Source organism: Tasmannia lanceolata, unplaced genomic scaffold (assembly GCF_043159265.1).
Source record: "Tasmannia lanceolata isolate RefF3 unplaced genomic scaffold, GAP_Taslan_0.1 ptg000015l, whole genome shotgun sequence".
NCBI classification, from domain to species: Eukaryota; Viridiplantae; Streptophyta; class Magnoliopsida; order Canellales; family Winteraceae; genus Tasmannia; species Tasmannia lanceolata.
The window spans coordinates 1,159,397-1,177,049 of record NW_027518692.1 but is presented as its reverse complement, the minus strand read 5'-3'; the positions used below and the strand labels follow the sequence as shown (position 1 = coordinate 1,177,049).

At 42.8% G+C, this 17,653-nt stretch overlaps 2 protein-coding genes across 2 annotated transcripts; both read right to left on the bottom strand.

Moving 5' to 3' along the window:
* Positions 1-5,410: 5,410 nt before the first annotated feature.
* On the bottom strand, positions 5,411-5,848 carry LOC143846427 (uncharacterized). The gene has a single exon (XM_077354862.1). The coding sequence runs from the start codon at positions 5,846-5,848 to the stop codon at positions 5,411-5,413; it is 438 nt and encodes a 145-aa protein (XP_077210977.1).
* Positions 5,849-7,807: 1,959 nt separating this feature from the next.
* Positions 7,808-12,385, bottom strand: LOC143846405 (uncharacterized). Its single transcript, XM_077354838.1, has 3 exons — positions 10,763-12,385; positions 8,846-10,687; positions 7,808-8,734 (listed from the first exon to the last, which is right to left on the bottom strand). The coding sequence occupies exons 1-3, from the start codon at positions 12,383-12,385 to the stop codon at positions 7,808-7,810; spliced, it is 4,392 nt and encodes a 1,463-aa protein (XP_077210953.1).
* Between the last annotated feature and the right edge of the window lie 5,268 nt (positions 12,386-17,653).

The window sequence follows — 17,653 nt, the reverse complement described above, 5'->3', positions numbered from 1 at the left end:
CTTGCTTTGCAAGGAATCTTAATTAGAAGCAACTCTAATTTGGAAAGTAAAAGGAAAGAAAGAAAAAGAGCAAAATAGGAAAGTAACCAAAGATAGGAGTCTTCACAATGCAAACTTTCTTTTCCAATTCAAACTCTTACTTTTCTATACAAACACACACACAACCCTAGGAAAAATCATGCAAAAACGTCCACCCTTGTTTCCTCTCTCCAAAAATCGTCCCACCTTGTTTGAGTGTTTGGATCATCTTCCATACATCATCTTCTCCAAAGTTCAATCATATTTCTTCCTTTCTTCTTCTATTTTCATTATATAGGAGATTATTGGATTGATCTTCGGGGTTTTTTAGCGTTTATAAGGGTGTGTCAAAGCGAATCTTCTGGATCTACACACCCTAGAGACAAGGAAAGCGATCAACGGTAGTGTAGACACCCCATTTTGACCGAACCCTAATAGAGTCGTTAGGATAGAAACCCTATCAAACTAGTGTTTTAATGTCCCAGATTTGTCCCTAAAATAGGTTAGGGTCTCATTGAGCTCCCCGTAAAATTTCATCTGAATCCGTCACGATTTGCCTGGCAAACGAGCGAAGTTGGTAGAGTAGTGTAGTGTAGTGTAGATACAAGGGTGGCGATTTAGCCAGAGAAGAGGGTGCGCTTGAACCTGGAAAGCTAGTTCAAATTTGCTGTGGTGGGCTGTCCAGGAGGATTTGTGAGTGTGCAGCTTAATGGGTATCATAATTAGGGGGTGCATTATCCGAGAGACTCTTTGAGTATAAATGGTTTTTTTGATGTATTTGAGACTCTTTAATTAGTTGAAACCCTTTGAGTGTTACAGACTCTTCGGGTAGTTGAGGCTCTTTGAGTATAAATGTTTTTGTGTTGATTTGAGACTCTTTGAGTAGTTGAGACCCTTTGAGTGTTACAGACTCTTCGGGTGGTTGAGGCTCTTTGAGTATAAAGGTTTCTGTGTGTGTTTTGGACTCTTTGAGTGTTACAGACTCTTTGAGTATTTGATTCGAGACTCTCTGAGTGTTACAAACTCTTTGAGTGATTGATTTGATATTCTTCGAGTGTTTGATTTACATTTGCATTGATAATGGTTTACATTCTCTGAAGTAATTCCATTGTGTTCGTTTTCATAAAACTTTGTTTTAAAGATAAAACCATATGTTTGTGTTTTGTATTTGCTTACTTTAATAGTCCTTGCGTATTGGTTTAGATAGTTGAGTCGTGAGTATTAGAGAGAAGCCATCTCATTGAGATGTCGTGATTGCCGAGTCACGGGTCGGTGAGAGGTTATCTCCCCTTTGCTTGCAGTCTATGAGTCTCGTAATGTTACTTTGTTGTGTGCCCCTATGAATACCATCTTTAGAACCCGAAAACCCAAAAATTTGTTTTGCTTTCGGGTCAGCCAAAATGTGTTGTCTGTTCAGCTTTGGTATTTGCGCGTTGCACACGCTCTGCCAAAGAGGGGCATCTGTAGACACCCCATTTTGACCGAACCCTAATAGAGTCGTTAGGATAGAAACCCTATCAAACTAGTGTTTTAATATCCCAAATTTGTCCCTAGAATAGATTAGGGTCTCATTGAGGTCCCCGTAAAATTTTATCCGAATCCGTCGCGATTTGCCTGGAAAACGAGCGAAGTTTGTAGAGTAGTGTAGTGTAGATATAAGGGTGGCGATTTAGCCAGAGAAAGGGGTGCGCTTGAACCTGGAAAGCCAGTTCAAATTTGTTGCGGTGGGCTGTCCAGGAGGATTTATGAGTGTGCAGATTAATGTGTATCATAATTAGGGGGTGCATTATCCGAGAGCAGGGCAATTTGATAAATATGGAAGATTCTTTTCTTCCTTTTCAAGTCTCAATTAGGCCTAATCATGAGCTAATGGTGTTTAAGGCTATGATTAGTTGAGAGAGAATATTAAGCTTCCTAGGTAGTTAGAATTTCTTTGATCTTAACCCTTAAATAAAAAGGTGATTTGAAGGGTTGGGATCAAAAGAGAGAAGATATTTTTTGCAAAGATTTTTCCCCCTGCTATTACTTGGGCCCCCCTGCTGGTATAAAAAGTAGTTTTGCATACACTAGAAAGGGCTGTCCAGATAAAAAAAAAGGGAGTGAGCATGTATCATTATTTTTTTTAGGGGTCCATCTCTTACCCAAGCCACCCCCTAATAGTGTAGAAGAGAGTAGTCATGAATGCATAGAGGGTGGCTGTCCTGGGAGAAAAGAGGTCGAATTTATCGCTGCCCTATATAGGCACCCAACGAAATAGGGTTTAGGGAGGAGGATTTGTTCGAAGAAAATTATAGAGAGATAGAGAGGGAGATTGCAGAGAAAAAAAAAAGATCCCAGTTCCCCACCTCCGACCACCATCATCTTCTTCTTCTTCTTCTTCCCCATCTCTCCCCATGATACTCCTAACCCTTCATCTTCTCCGGTAGCACCACCACCACCATCTTCTCCGGTGAGAAATCCCCAAATCCGACCAAACCCCATTAAAATCCATCCATCTCACCGGCCATTTCCATCACCACCATCTTCTACTTCAATCCCATTTTCTCTTTCCACCATCGACCATTTTCAGCCAAAACCCCATTTAATCCCCTTCTATATCATCTTCTCCACCGACCCCATCTCCGGTAACCCTCTTCCCTGCAAATCCATCCGCCAGCCAATCTTCTCTCCTCCACCATCTAAGCCACCACCACCACCATCTTCCATCTGCTCTACCCCATCTCCATTTCACCCAAGCCTTTCTACCACCATTAAACCCTTCTTCTCCGGTCGGATTCTCACCGGAATCCGGTCACAACCCCCATTAAATCTGGTCCTCCATCCATTACAACAACCATCTCATCTCTCAAACCCCTCCATATTCCCAGCATCTCATATTCCCAAACCCAAACCCATCTTATCTTCACTTGAGAATTCAAATCTAATCTCGTCGGCCACACATCTTCTGCCATCCCTACTCTAGTTTCCTACAGCCTAATCATCTCTGCCATTAACTCTTCATCTAAACCTTAGCTAGCTTGAAGAGAAACCCAAGATCCGAAAACCCTCAGCCCAAATCTAACCCATCCCGTATGGATTTGCCCATTTCTATCGTGATTCAAACTCTATTTCATCTTATGTATCAATTTCTAAGGACCTGTTGAAAATTTTCATCAAATACAAGAGCCTTTGCTGATTTGGAGAATTTGTTGGGAAAATAAGCTTTGAGGTAAAATGGATTTACTGCTTTCTTTATGATTCTATGGATTTCTTTAAATGGGACGTATGAGCTCTTGTTTGATTAAGTGTAGATGTTGGTTTGTGATTTCTGTGTTGACCTCGTGGAATTTGCTCAATTCATTGATATGCGGTTACTCGTTACTTTTATTAGGATCTTGTGAAACCTATTTTAGGTGAATGGTCCCCTATTCCTTTTCTTAACTGTTTTGGTTGCTAGGCTAGTCCTCATTTACTGGCTATTTTGTTTTCACTTCTTTTTTTTTGTGTTGTTGTAACAGTTGGATTAAATTAAGAGAGTGCGATGGAATGGTTTTAATTGAATGAACTTTCTCGTGTGTTTTCTAGATCGGGAAGTAGTAGAGTTGTTCTCATCATAAGTTTTTTAGAGAAAAATACAGTGTGATTAGATGATGATATTTATGAGGAAATGATCTTCATGGGCGAATGAGATTGATGGTGGATTTCATGGTCTGGTTTTAATCTCTATAATTCTCTACTCAATTTTGATCATGAACCATCTCGCTGATTTGATGAGTTGTAGTGGTTCTTATGAGAGCACTGAAGCAGTTGATGTCTTGTGTTCATTATTAAGGTTTGATTTCAGAAAATTTGTTGGGTTCACTCTGGTAGTAAACAAGAATTTGATCTCATGCCCTAATTTTGGTCCTGATAATGGTGTTAATAATTCATTTGGTAATAATAATAATCATGATAGAGTATCTGAATGGAAGTTCTTTCAAGAAAAAAGTAGTTGTCTGCAAAATATCTAATTGGATTAGTTTTCCTTTTTGCAATACATGCATGCTTTAGTTTTCTGTGAGTGTTTGCGAAATAATCAAGATTCCATTCATGATGAGCAGGAGATGCGTATTCAAATTGTTGCTTATATGGTTTCCATAGATCGTTGCTGCTGTCAGGATTGAAATAATTATCTTGAACTCGTTTAGTAGTAGTTTATGGGTATAATTGGAGGATGTTCTAAATAGGTTGTTGGAAATTTTTGGCATGAATGCTTATCAAATGAATTTTCAATAATCATTGTGCGAAGGTATATAACCCGAAGGTATTTTGAGTAGTGTGTTGAAAGCCTTTGGCCATGTCTTGCTCGGCATTTGTTAGTAGAACCAGGCGGCATTAGAGTTCTGTCAAAGAGGTCGACAAATCAGCCCTGCTACTTGCATTTCAGCCCCTGTTATTACCCTCATTTCAGACCCTGTTTCACCCCATAACAGCCCCTGTATTACCCCATAACAGCCCCTGTTATTACCCTCATTTCAGCTCCTGTTTCACCCCATAACAGCCCCTGTTTCACCTCATAACAACACATGTTATTACCCCATAAGTCAGCTCCTATTTTGCACTAAATTCTGTCCACAAGTCAGCCCCATTTTAAGCACATTTCAGCCCTCATTTTAGTCCCTGTTTATGCACATGTTCATTCACGATTCAGCCCCTCTTTTGCATGCCATCAAATCTTTGTGCCATAATGTCCATGCACTGTGCTTTGAGAAAGCATTAATTGTTTGAATGCCATGTCGCGGACTTGTGGTCCTTTATTTTGTTTATTTCCCATTGTCATTGGTCCGTTACTTTCAATATTTGGAAAACAAGATGAAGTTTTGAGTAGACTGGTGTATCTCGCATGGGGTAGGTGTAGACACCCCATTTTGACAAGGCCCTAAAGTCCCCAAAGTCGAATAAAACTCGTGAAGTTGAATAAAACTTTGAGAAAGTGGGTCCAAGCGAGGAAAGAACCCGAATTTTACTAGCTTATTGTGTGCATTTGTGGGTACAAATTCCCCAAGAGATTGCTAATGTTCCCATTCGAGTTTTCGGCCTAGCGGGTCTTCAGACACCATCTCTTTTTTCTCTTTTTTTTTCTTTTTTTTTATGCCACAAACCTTTGCCTATTACACCAAAAGGACTTTTTAGGTGGGTTATGGGTTTGAAAGGATGGGATTTTGCTTTGGTTTTCAAGGTTTGAAGGTGATTGATTTTTGTTTGGAAGAGCAACCGAACCTGGATAAACCAGGTTGCCTACGTACCCTGGAAGAATAGGGATCAGGTCGAGCGTAGTTCAAGGCAAAAAAAATGCCCCCTGTTTGAGGTTTTGGAAGACTTTTGATTTTCTTAATGCTCAAAAGGGCTGCGAAAGATTGTTGTATTGGTCTTTCTAGTTTTTTTTTTTTGAAGGTTCTGGCTGGCCAAAGAAGGCCTTCTGGTGCTCTAAGCATAATATTTCTTGAGTTGGTCCAGGTTTGTCGGCTTTTCCTGGCAGGACTTCGTCCACAATATAGGGGCCACTCCAATTGGGCTTAAACTTTCCCCTGGGATCATAGACCGGTGCCCGAAAAGTTTTCAACACGAGGTCTCCTTTCTGCACGTCTCTGATGCGAACTTTCTTGTTAAAAGCTTTCTCAATACGGCGCTGATATCCCTGGACATGATATAAAGCTTTCAACCGCTTCTCATCAATCATATGAAGCTCCTGGTATCTAGCTTGTGCCCATTCTGATTCTGGCAAGTCAGCCTCCATCATCACTCTCAAAGAAGGAATTCGCAGTTCTACAGGCAGGACAGCTTCCATTCCGTACACCAGTGAATACGGCATTGCACCTGTGGAGGCCCTGATTGACGTCCTGTAGGCCCATAGAGCATACGGGAGTTTGTTCGACTAATCTTTGTAGGTTTCAGTCATTTTGCTGATGATAACTTTGACATTCTTATTGGCCGCCTCGACAGCTCCATTGGTTTGGGGCCTATAGGGCGAAGACTTGTGGTGCTTAATTTTGAACTCTTCGCATAAGTGTGCCACCTCCTTCTTGAAGTGAGACCCGTTATCTGAGATCAGCTCATGCGGTACTCCATATCTGCAAATGATGTTTGATCTGATAAACCTTACAACTGAAGCAGAGGATAATGAGGCATAGGAAGCTGCTTCTACCCACTTGGTGAAGTAGTCAATGGCAACCAGAATGTACTCATGTCCGCTCGAGGACTTCGGTGATATCTTCCCAATAATGTCTATTCCCCATACTAAGAAAGGCCAGGGCGATGTAAGAGAATGCAACTGAGATGGCGGCACGTGGATGAGATTAGCATAAACTTGGCATTTGTGACACTTCTTTACAAAAGCATGACAATTTGCTTCCATCGTCGGCCAGTAATACCCAAGTCTTGCGATCTTTCTTGATAGCATTTTTCCATTCATGTGCGGTCCACAGACACCTTCATGAATTTGTTCTATGATTTCAGCGGCTCGATCTTCATCTATACGCAAGAGCTGGATCCCGTCGAACGATCTCCTGTATAAATCTCCACCACATATGATAAAATTAGAGGCCAACCTCTGAAGTGTTCTCCTCTCTTTTCCCGAGGCTTCGGTTGGATGCCCCTTGCCCGAAATGAGATCTTTTATATCTGTGTACCATGGCTTGCTGTCTGGACACCTTGCTGCTATTTCTATTGCATTAACATGTGCCGAGGCCCATTGCTATCGTACTGCCAAAGGCTGAACCTCCATTGTCGCAGATAGTTCCAACATCGAAGCTAAAGTAGCAAGGGCGTCAACGAAATGATTCTTCACTCGAGACAGGTGGGTAAATGAGATGTTTCAGAATTTGCTGACCAGAGACCCCAAGTACTCGTGATACGGGATCAGTTTATCTTCTTTTGTTCTCCAACATCCTTTGGTTTGACAAATAATCAGGATCGAGTCTCTGAATACATCGATGTCTTGGATGTTTAAAACTAGAGCTGCTTCGAGACCAGCAATGCATGCCTCATACTCCGACATGTTGTTTGTACACTCGAATTGTAGCTTGATTGATATAGGGGTATACTCCTTTCTCGGCGATACCAGTACTGCCCCTATACCACGACCTTGCTTGTTCACAGCTCCATCGAAGTACATAGACCAGGTCGTCCCTGGGGCTTCGTCTTCTATGGACATTATCTCTTCATCCGGAAACTCTATTTTCAAATACTCAACCTCTTCTATGGGTACTTCAGCTAGCTGCTCAGCTACTACCCGCCCCTTGATTGACTTCTGAGTGACATAAGTGATGTCAAACTCAGACAATAATAACAGCCACCTTGCAGTTCTTCCAGTGAGAGCTGGTTTCTCAAACAAATACTTCAAGGGATCCATCCGTGAAAGGAGCAAGACCCTATTTGATAACAGATAATGCCTCAGCCTTTGAGTAGCCCAAACCAGCGCCAGACAAGTTTTCTCGAGCAGGGTATACTTCTGTTCATACTCAAGCATCTTCTTACTGAGATAATATATAGCCTTTTCTCGCTTCGACTCTGGATCTTGTTGAGCCAACATGCATCCCATCGTTGTATCAGTCACAGACAGGTACAACAACAATGGCTGGCCTGGCATAATTCGTGACAACACTGGAGGCGAGGTCAGACACAACTTGATCTTTTCAAAAGCTTGCTGACACTCTTCATCCCATTTCCTTGATGCATTCTTCTTCAAAAGCTTGAAGATCGGCTCGCAAATAGTAGTCAACTGTGCTATGAATCGTCTCAAGTATTGCACCTTGCCAAGAAATCCTCTGACTTACTTCTTCATTTTTTGTGGAGCCATTTCTTGAATTGCTTTTATCTTCTGAGAATCAACTTCGATTCCTCTCTGACTCACCAAGAAACCCAATAACTTCCCGGATGTAACACCAAACACGCACTTGTTTGGGTTAAGACGAAGTTGATACTTTTGGATACGCTGAAAGAACTTCCTCAATGACACAACATGCTCTTCTCTGGTCTTAGCCTTGACTATCATGTCATCCACATAAACCTCTACTTCTTTGTGCATCATATCATGCAACAAGGTAGTAGCAGCTCTCTGATAAGTCGCTCCTGCGTTCTTGAGTCCGAACGGCATCACTTTGTAACAATATGTTCCCCATTCAGTTATGAAAGCTGTTTTGATCATATCTTCGGGCGCCATCTTGATCTGATTGTATCCTGAAAACCCATCCATAAAGGAAAGCAATGCATGACGAGCTGTATTGTCCACCAGGATATCTATGTGCGGCAGGGGGAAGTCATCCTTCGGACTTGCGTTATTCAGGTCTCTGAAGTCTACACACATACGAACTTTTCCATCCTTTTTAAGCACCGGTACTATGTTTGCTAGCCATTCAGGGTATTCCACCACCTCGAGAAAACCCACTTCTAGTTGCTTAGTAACTTCATCTTTAATTTTCAAGGCCCACTCAGGTTTCATTCTCCGAAGCTTCTGCTTTTTCGGCTTGGCACCCGGGATTAAGGGAAGCCGATGTTGGACAATGTGTTCGCTTAATCCCGGCATGTCTTTATAGGACCAAGCAAAGACTTCTTTGAATTCCCTAAGTAGGTCAGTTAATTCCTCCCATTCCTTAGGGGATAATGTTTTGCAGATTCGTATTTCCCGAGTTTCGGTTTCATAACCAATATTTATGGTCTCGATTTCTTCTTCGACGGGCTTTGCTCGACGCTCCTCCTCCTGTTTAATCATATACTTGATTTCAGGGGAAGTTTCATCGGCATCCTCATCTAAGGAGGGTTCTTTATTATTATTATTATTATTGGATTCATCAGATAAAGAAGCAGACACAGAGACATACTGAGAAGAGATATTCAGTTCATCAGAAACTACAAGTACATCCTCGGACGCGCCTAACTCAGGCTCAACATCGGACTCGATAAGGAAAGAAACAGACTCGGCATCGGTCCCATCAACGGACTCAAGCTTAACAGTAGCTACATCAGACATGACATCAGACAACTCAAACTCAACTTCCGACACATCAGCAGACTCTGACTCATAACCAGACTCCATAACATTGGAAGACTTATTGACAAGAATGTCATTATACTCCATAACAACCTGAGGAAAGACATAAGAACTCCAGTTGGTGAGGTCTCCTTCAGCTGAGGTGATCATGGCTTGCGGGTTCAGAAGCGGCGCATCTTCTCCGATCATAGCTACAACCGGTGAATCGATCTTAAACAGAGACTCCAGAAGGTACGGTTCCATAAGGTCAGCCCAGTCTGATTCAGATTCCTCTTCATTGATCTGCAAGGAGGGGAATTCATCTGGTAGTTCCATCTCAAAGAAGATCTCAAACCCTGGCAGCTTTTCATGGGTTATTGTATCGACCCAAAGCTCAGCAAAACCACAAAAGGCGAAATCCTCCCCTTCTTTCCTGTAATGTCCATTTCTCAACAAACTGTAAAACCTGCTCGGCTCATCTATCCCCAAATGACGAAGTTCAACCTTTCTGCACATATACTTCTTCATCTCACTGATCTCTTCATTTGTAGGTTCATAGCCCAAACCAAACAGCCCAATTGCTTTGCCCATATTCGGCCACTCAGCTACACCCTGATGGTGGCGACCTAACCCGGCTCCTGGAACATAGCCCTGTTTGCGCATCATACGGAATACTGCGGGGTTCGAGCTTGTAAGGAAAGTGAGAGGTTCATTCATAGCTTCTTCCACTGATATAGCTGTGACCTCCAGTGAGAAACCAGTCAGACTGACATCTTCATTCTTTTCTAATGCGGCCGGGATGATGAGCTCCTGAGAAATTTGGCCAACTTCTAGGTCTGGGTCTCCTCTAACTGTTATCACTCTGTTACCCTTGATGAATTTCAGCTTTTGATGCAATGATGAAGGTACAACTCCGTATTTATGAAGCCAAGGTCGGCCCAAGAGCAAATTGAATGATGGTTTAATGTCTAACACTTGAAACTCAATTTCAAACATTCCACCTCCAATCTGGATTTCTGTGGCTAAAGTCCCAACAACATCACGCCTCGTACCATCATAAGCTAAGATGCCTTGTTCAGAAGGGATGAAATCACCAGGTTCAAATCCTAAGGCAGTAGCGGTACTCAGAGGACAAACATTCAAAGCGGATCCATTGTCAACTAAAACCTCAGGAACTTTCTTCTCATTACAGAAAACGGTGACTCGGAGCGGGCGGCTATGATTGCGACCTTCGAGAGTCAAGTCTTCATCAGTGAAAGACAAGGTTTTGGAAACCCGGGCCATAGCTACAAGTCCGACCAACTGATCCGGAGTGATATCAACAGACACTTTAGCGGCATTCAGCTCTCTAAGTATAACCTCTCGGTGCTTTGCAGAGTTCATAAGCAAACCCCAGATCGAAATATTTGCCTGAGTTTTCTTTAACTGCCGGAGGAGGTTTTCGTCTTCTCCATCTGACTTCGACTTAAACAACTCTGATGCTCTGGCCAACTCAGCGGGATTCTCAACCCTTAACTCGGCTGGTTTAAAGACACGCCCGCCGCGAGTAACATGGCGGACCTCATCACAAACAATCTCCAGATCCTCTTCATCAGGCTGAAAAATATAAGGACGAACTTCATGATCTCCCTCATCAGGCTGGAAAACATAAGGAATTCGGGCTTCCTTATCTTCCTCATCGGGCTGGAAAACATATGGAGTTCATGCTACTTGATGGACAGTGGATTCAACATTCTAATAGACACATGGGTAAATCACCTGGTCTTCCTCATTAGCCTGGAAAACATAAGGAATTTGGGCGGTGCGATTGATAACAGGCTCAGCAAGACATTCTTCTTCCTCTTCTTCGAAATTTAAGACATAGGGAGTTGCAGGAGTTATGGCACAAATAAGAGAGGTTGGATCAACAAAGGGCTTGTCATCAGAGATGGCTCCTATCTCAAGTGGAGGGGGAGCGGTATGTCTGGGTAAGGGATTTCGAGTGACGTTAGGTTCAGGTAGAACAAGGTCACCCACCGCTAGCAGTTTTTCAATTTTGTATCTCAGGGCTATACAACGATCAGTATGGTGTCCAGGACCTTGATGGTACTGACAGAACTGGTCTTCTCTGAAACCTCTGGGAAGAGGGTCTGGGGGAGGTCTTGGTGGTAAGAGTTCAATTACACCATCTCTGACAAGATTTCTCATGATTGAAGACGGGGTATAAGGCAGCGGAGTGAACTCTTTCTTTGGCCTTTGAATGGGTTTTTCTCCTCCCATTACTATATTTCTTGGAGGCGGGCGAGAAGTCCCCAATTGATTCACTTCTTTGGGAGCAGTGATAGGTCTTTTACCCTCCTTCGGATTCACATAATGCTTCAGAACTACATCCTGTGCTAAAGCATCTTCTGTCATGTTCCCAGTGTGGATGAAATGCTTAAAATCCGGATAGTACTGAGTAGCCATATACTGCGCATAAGGGCTGGAGAGATTTTTGACAATAATGCTGAGCTGGTCTTCTTCAGATGGGCGGTTAGTCATCTGAGCTGTCTTTCTCCTCCACTTCTTAACAAAGGTACTGAACGGCTCATGGATCTGTTGCTTGAGCATTTTCAGATCTCGACGAGTGACCTCAACCCCGTCATCATAAGAGAATTTTTCAATAAACTTTTCAACAATGTCCTCCCAAGTCTTGGTATAAGCTGAATCCAAAGTCAGAAACCATTTACACGCCACGCCTGATAGAGACATTTGGAACAATTTAGCCATCTGTTGAGAATTCAGACCGTACTGCTCAAGCGCATTGATGTACATCTTCAGATGACTTCTAGGGCTCCCAGATCCGTCATACTTGGCAAAGTCAGGGATTTTGAACTTAGGAGGGAGAGTGACGCCAGGGAAGATTGAGAATTCAGACATGTCTATTTTCCTTGGATTGTGATTTTTCAAATTCAAAAGCTCGAGAGCCAACTGGTCTACTTTCTCAGATAACTCCTTCTCTTTTCCGGCTCTAGCAGGAGATGGCGGAAGATTTTCCTCAGCGTACTGCTCATCATCGTAATCAAAGGCAGGAACTTGCATGGATCTGACTGGGATATGGACTCCAGTTGGAGGATTCTGGACTACAGGGTCCTTCGAGGTTGAAGACTTCTCATTTGCTTGACCCTCCAGACATGTCACTTTTTCAGTAAGGGTTGACATCTGTCTGGTAAGGTTCATCATCATTTCTCTCATTTCAATCATGAAACTAATCTCGGTAGACTCAGCCATTCGGTCAGGATTAAAAGATTCTGGTGAAGTAGAATAACGACTTAGTCTCGATGTTTGACGAAACCAAACAGGCTTAGAAGCGGGAAATTTTCGGGGAGCGATGTTTAAACGATCGGGCAAGACTCCTGTCATGGACGTCACAAACACTAGGTTTTAATAAGAGGTAATCATATGACAATATTTCATGCAAATTGAAACAAAAGATTATACAAATGCATCCCTTCCCTGGGTAAAGCCAGCAGCATAGCAATCGTGAGAAGGGTCACGACGGCCTATCACACCTAAAAGAATTGCCATTACACTCAAGGTGTGTCGGATAAAAAGAAAAATCCGACAGCATAACGGTCTTGCAAAAGGATCATGGCATGGAAAACTCATGGTTTATCAATATCCCAAAGGATAGTGATTACCCTCAAAGTTTTTAGCTAAAATCCGACAGCATAACGACAATACATGGAGACAGGGTAACGTAAGCACATGATTTGTCAGCAAGCCTAAAAGGATGATGACCGCACTCAAGGTATTTAGAGAACATTCCGCAGCATGACGGCCATACTAGGAGATGTGGTACGGTAAGCACATGGTTCGTCATCAAACCTAAAGGAATAATGATCACTCCAAGGTTTTTAACGAAAATCCGGCAGCATAACGACTGTACTAGGAGGGTCACAGCAACTAAACATGAAGAGTACGCCATCATTGTCAATATAAAGCAGGGCTCTCAACAAGAACACACACTCTGATATCAATAATGGCAAGATAGACTCACAATCGACATGCGGAATGGGATTTGATGAGGATCGAACAAAGGATCAGGCTCATAGAAGATATATCGGGCTATAAAGATGATGAAGCGAAACCCATGATCTGATCATAATCTGAAAGATGGATAGACCCTAATCTAAAAAAAAATACATACATATATACATCCTAACCAGGGGCACCAGCCTAGTCTGCTCTAACGGAGTCAAGGAGGTCTCGACTGATGATAGACTGATGATTGTACTAGGACCGTGTTGTAGCCACGCAAGGTGAGCTACCCTAGTCTACAAATGGGGCAAAGCTCCTAACTCTAAGCTTCACATGTGTAAGCAACACATGTTCGTCCTTATATAAATGCAACATATACACATATAAACACGGGTACTTCCTAGTGGGGTTTCACTAAGTCAGTAAGTATATACATAATATATAAAAAAAAATAGGGCTCCGGACTCAATCTATCGGGTACTATGCGTATGAACCATACTTGATATGTATAACTCAAGTGCACCGTAAAAGAAATAAAGAATAAACAATATGATAATGCATGTTGTACAGTGTGTGATTCCCTCGTTTTATTTACGCACCTATCTGGTGCCCCTGGATTCTAAGCGAAAAAGTTCCCATTTAACTTAATTTTGGCCCAAATTTCTTTAAAATTAGTAAAAATGGCATATTTACAGAGTTAGACAATGTTTCAAGAACTCCCCAACAGACTCACCAACCTGTGGACCCCGATCCTGAGAGGACGGTGAACAAGGGACCCGAGATCCCCCTTCAATCCTTTGAGACCTCCACAATGTGAAGGAGAGCTCTACCAAGGAACTCTCGAAATGATGCCACTCACAGCATGGATGGCGACTCTGAGTTGTTTTAAGTACATCTTGGTTTCGAGGCTCCTGTCTCCTGATCAAGATGTATCTCATACATTATACATCGCTACCCATGCTGTGAGTGGCATCATTTCGAGAGTTCCTTGGTAGAGCTCTCCTTCACATTGTGGAGGTCTCAAAGGATTGACGGGGGATCTCGCGTGCCTCGTTCACAGTCCTCTCGGGATCGGGGTCCACACCGTCAAGGTGATACTTCAAAAGTACCAACCTTGATATTTGATCCAACAGCAGCCTCTTAGAAAGTGGGCTGCCGTTGGATCAAATATCAAGGGTGGTACCGTTTTGACGGTACTTCACGGTCCGGCATCATATGAAAACTCCATCATTATGGTCTCACTTATCTATGTGTTCTTGAGCATTGGTATTTGGGCCATGTTTCTTTCAACCTAAATTGGGCATAAAACAAATTTTAAATCCATTTTTTCACTTAAAAATGTGTGTCAAATTTGTTCTACGTCAATTTCCCTACAAAAGAAACAGAACCTTTCTGAAATTTGGGTCTGTTATAGGAGAAATTATATGATGAAAGAGTGGTACGTATAGCCTCTCATCATATAATTTCTCCTGTTATTGATTCCGTTTACAAAACTTTCAAACAGTATCAATCAATGTTTCATTGCTTAAGTGAGAGTCTGTTCAGATTTATAGACAGACTTTGGTGATGCTCTTTACTGTCACAATTGTATTGTTCTATCCATGGTTCACCTATTTAAAGCAAAGACAGCTAGCTATAAGCACTGATTTTGAGAGATGAGTCCTTGGGGAATTAGGGTCTCTTTGGAGGAGCATAAGAACATTGGGAACACTCTTCTCTAAGGCTGCGACTTGGGTCAGGTTTTACCCAAGCTGCATCCACCTGGACCGAAAATACCCTGTATCGGTTCAGAAATCATGGGTCTTGGGTTGGGTCGGTTTTCAGTTTGTACAACCAAACCCAATCTTGGGTTGGTTTAGTTGGGTTTACAGAAAAAAAATCCGAAACCTAAAACCCAGTCTTATAGGTGTATTAAATTTCTTAAATATATCTTGAATACCACATCAAATTATTTTTCAATATATTGGTATAACTGTTTTAATCGAGGAAATACGGTTGGTAACGTTAAAAAGTAGTTTCCTTCTTAAATTTATGCACCTGTCACTGTGGTACCCGGATCCCGCGAGAGGGGTGGGGCGTGAGCCGCCGCGCCTCCTCTCTTGGTCTCTCGTATCCACGCGATTGGCGTGTGCATTTTAATATTGATTTGAATTCATCTTTCATGTGAACTTGGGATCACTAAGGCAATCCGAACTCCACACGAAAGAGAATGACAGAGTCGCCACCTAGATGTGGGATCTAGGACCCGAAATTAACCAGAAATCTAGACTCGCTACCTGGTTACGAGAATGGAAGGTATGGGGAGTTATCCACCACATGCACCATTCCTGCCCGATAATCGGTCTTCGATTCCAAAAGCTAACTCTTTTAAATTTATTTTAAATGGCTCATTCAACTCTATGTTAAAGTGCGAACTAAGTGACATGCATCCTAACATCTAATTTCAATGTGAATCCTAAATGTGTATCTTGATTTATTAATTTGTCTGGATTCAATCTAAGTGAAAGTTCTCCTAAAATTCTAATTTCATGGAAAGTCCTAAGTGATTTGATTAAGCATTTACAAGAAAATTAATATACAAAACACCACAATTTGTTGTGGTGCCGACTCGCGGGTGGTATGCCATCAGACATCCAAGCTGCCTACGTACCCAAGCCTCACTGGGATCAGAGTCGACGTAGTTCGGTGCACCTAAGCTAAGCTACTTATGCCTAACTCAACTAGGACACCGACCTAGACGGGATTGACTGTTTCAACAGTTTTAGGAGAAGTTATTTAATTCAAGTTGAGGATTTTATTATCTTAAGATTTCATCTAAGATGCTATATGATTCTCATCTAAATGCAAATGGTCCCTTAGACTAATGCAGGTTTGCCTACATCCTAGTTTACTAGGCTTGTCCTAGGGAAAGATTGGGTGACTAGTGTAACTAGACCTATGGCACGGTTGCTATACATAGCAAACGTCCGTGATGAGGCTGGACTCCTAACTCTAGGACTCCCTAAAACCTAAGACTCCCTAAAACTTAGGACACGACACGACACCGGTGTTCCTAAATTGGGCTCTAAGGGTCCTTACGACGGAAACCGTAATCCAAAGGTTCCGAGAGACACGAGGTGAATCGATTTCAGTTCTTGAGGTTAGTGAAAAAAAGGGATGGAAGAGATGATGAAATAGTGTGAGGGAATGAGAAAGATAGAGAAAGGTGCGACTGAACTTGGGAGTGCCAAATTGCCTACGTACCCCGCGATGGGGATCAAGCCACACGTAGTTCCACTGGGGAGGTTACTTGGATTTTGGAAAACAGAATTGGTATTTGGATCAGGAATCGGGTTTGTATTTGAGCATTGGACTTGAGATTCAGAAACATTGATTTATCAATGGGATTTTGGAATTGGGAATTTGCATCAAAGAATTGAGCATATTGGAATCATCAAGGGTTTGAATTTTCGGAATTCAAAGTGGGCGGGCTTATGAGATTCGGCCAAATGGATTCAGACATGCGACTCGGATTGTGTTGGGATATGACTTGGTTGGATTGGGTTAATGGTTAGGGTCAAGTGAGTCGGGTCTAAGTTAGGAGCAAACCCGAGACTAGCCATGGTCTAACTAGGAGGAAGCAGGGTACAAACCAGGGTGCGGACCAGGGTGCACCAGGGTGCGAACCAGCAGGGAACCAGGGTGCGAACCAGCAGGGAACCAGGGTGCGAACCAGCAGGGGAACCAGGGTGCAACCAGCAGGGAACCTGGGTGCAACCAGCAGCGAACCTGGGTGCAACCAGGGTCTAACCAGAGTGTGAACCAGCAGGGAACCAGGGTGCGAACCAATATCGAACCAGGGTGCGAACCAGTAGGGAACCAGGGTGCAACCAGCAGGGAAGCAGGGTGCGAACCAGTAGGGAACCAGGGTGCGAACCAGTAGGGAACCAGGGTGCAACCAGCAGGGAACCAGGGTGCGAATCAGTAGGGAACCAGGGTGCAACCAGCATCGAACCTGGGTGCAACCAGCAGCGAACCTGGGTGCAACCAGGGTCTAACCAGAGGCTAACCAGGGGGAAAACAGACCCTACATGCTTCCTAACATGGTTTTTCTTTTAAAGTAAAAGATATGCATGAAAACAGACCCTACATAGAATTGAAATAAATGCCTACCTCTTTGGAAACCCACTTTGTGTTTGATTTTTCTTTGATGGTAATTCCTTGAAGATGATTCCTTGCTTGATAATGACTGCTTTTGATATATATCACCCAACGTATAAAATCACCCGATCCGGCAAGGATGGCCGAACCCTTGAAGAGATGAGGGAGAGGGATGAATTTTCTAAGAGAGGGGTTCTTTTTCTTCTTCTCTTGGATGGTGGGATGAGAGGGTATTTATAGGAGAATGGGATAGGAGGTTAGGTGAGGTTAGGTGAGGTTAGGTAAGGTTAGGTGAGGTTAGGTGAGGTTAGGTGAGGTTTGAATGGTTAGGATGAGAGGAGAGGTTAGGTGAGGTTAGGTGAGGTTTGGATGGTTAGGATGAGAGGAGAGGTTAGGTGGTTTTGGATGGTTAGACCCAGGTCAAGATCTGCCATTGATCTAACGATTTACGGAAATCGGGTCTCGGAATGGAATCAGGGTCCGGGCTATGAAGTGACCCTAGCTTATTTT

Coding starts and splice junctions, on each gene's coding strand:
- LOC143846405 (XM_077354838.1), bottom strand. CDS start 12,385: ATGACAGGAGTCTTGCCCGATCGTTTAAACATCGCTCCCCGAAAATTT. Junction 10,688..10,762: donor AGGCTAATGAGGAAGACCAG/GTGATTTACCCA, acceptor TATGTTTTCCAG/CCCGATGAGGAAGATAAGGA. Junction 8,735..8,845: donor TCTCTTCTCAGTATGTCTCT/GTGTCTGCTTCT, acceptor ATGATTAAACAG/GAGGAGGAGCGTCGAGCAAA.
- LOC143846427 (XM_077354862.1), bottom strand. CDS start 5,848: ATGCCGTATTCACTGGTGTACGGAATGGAAGCTGTCCTGCCTGTAGAA.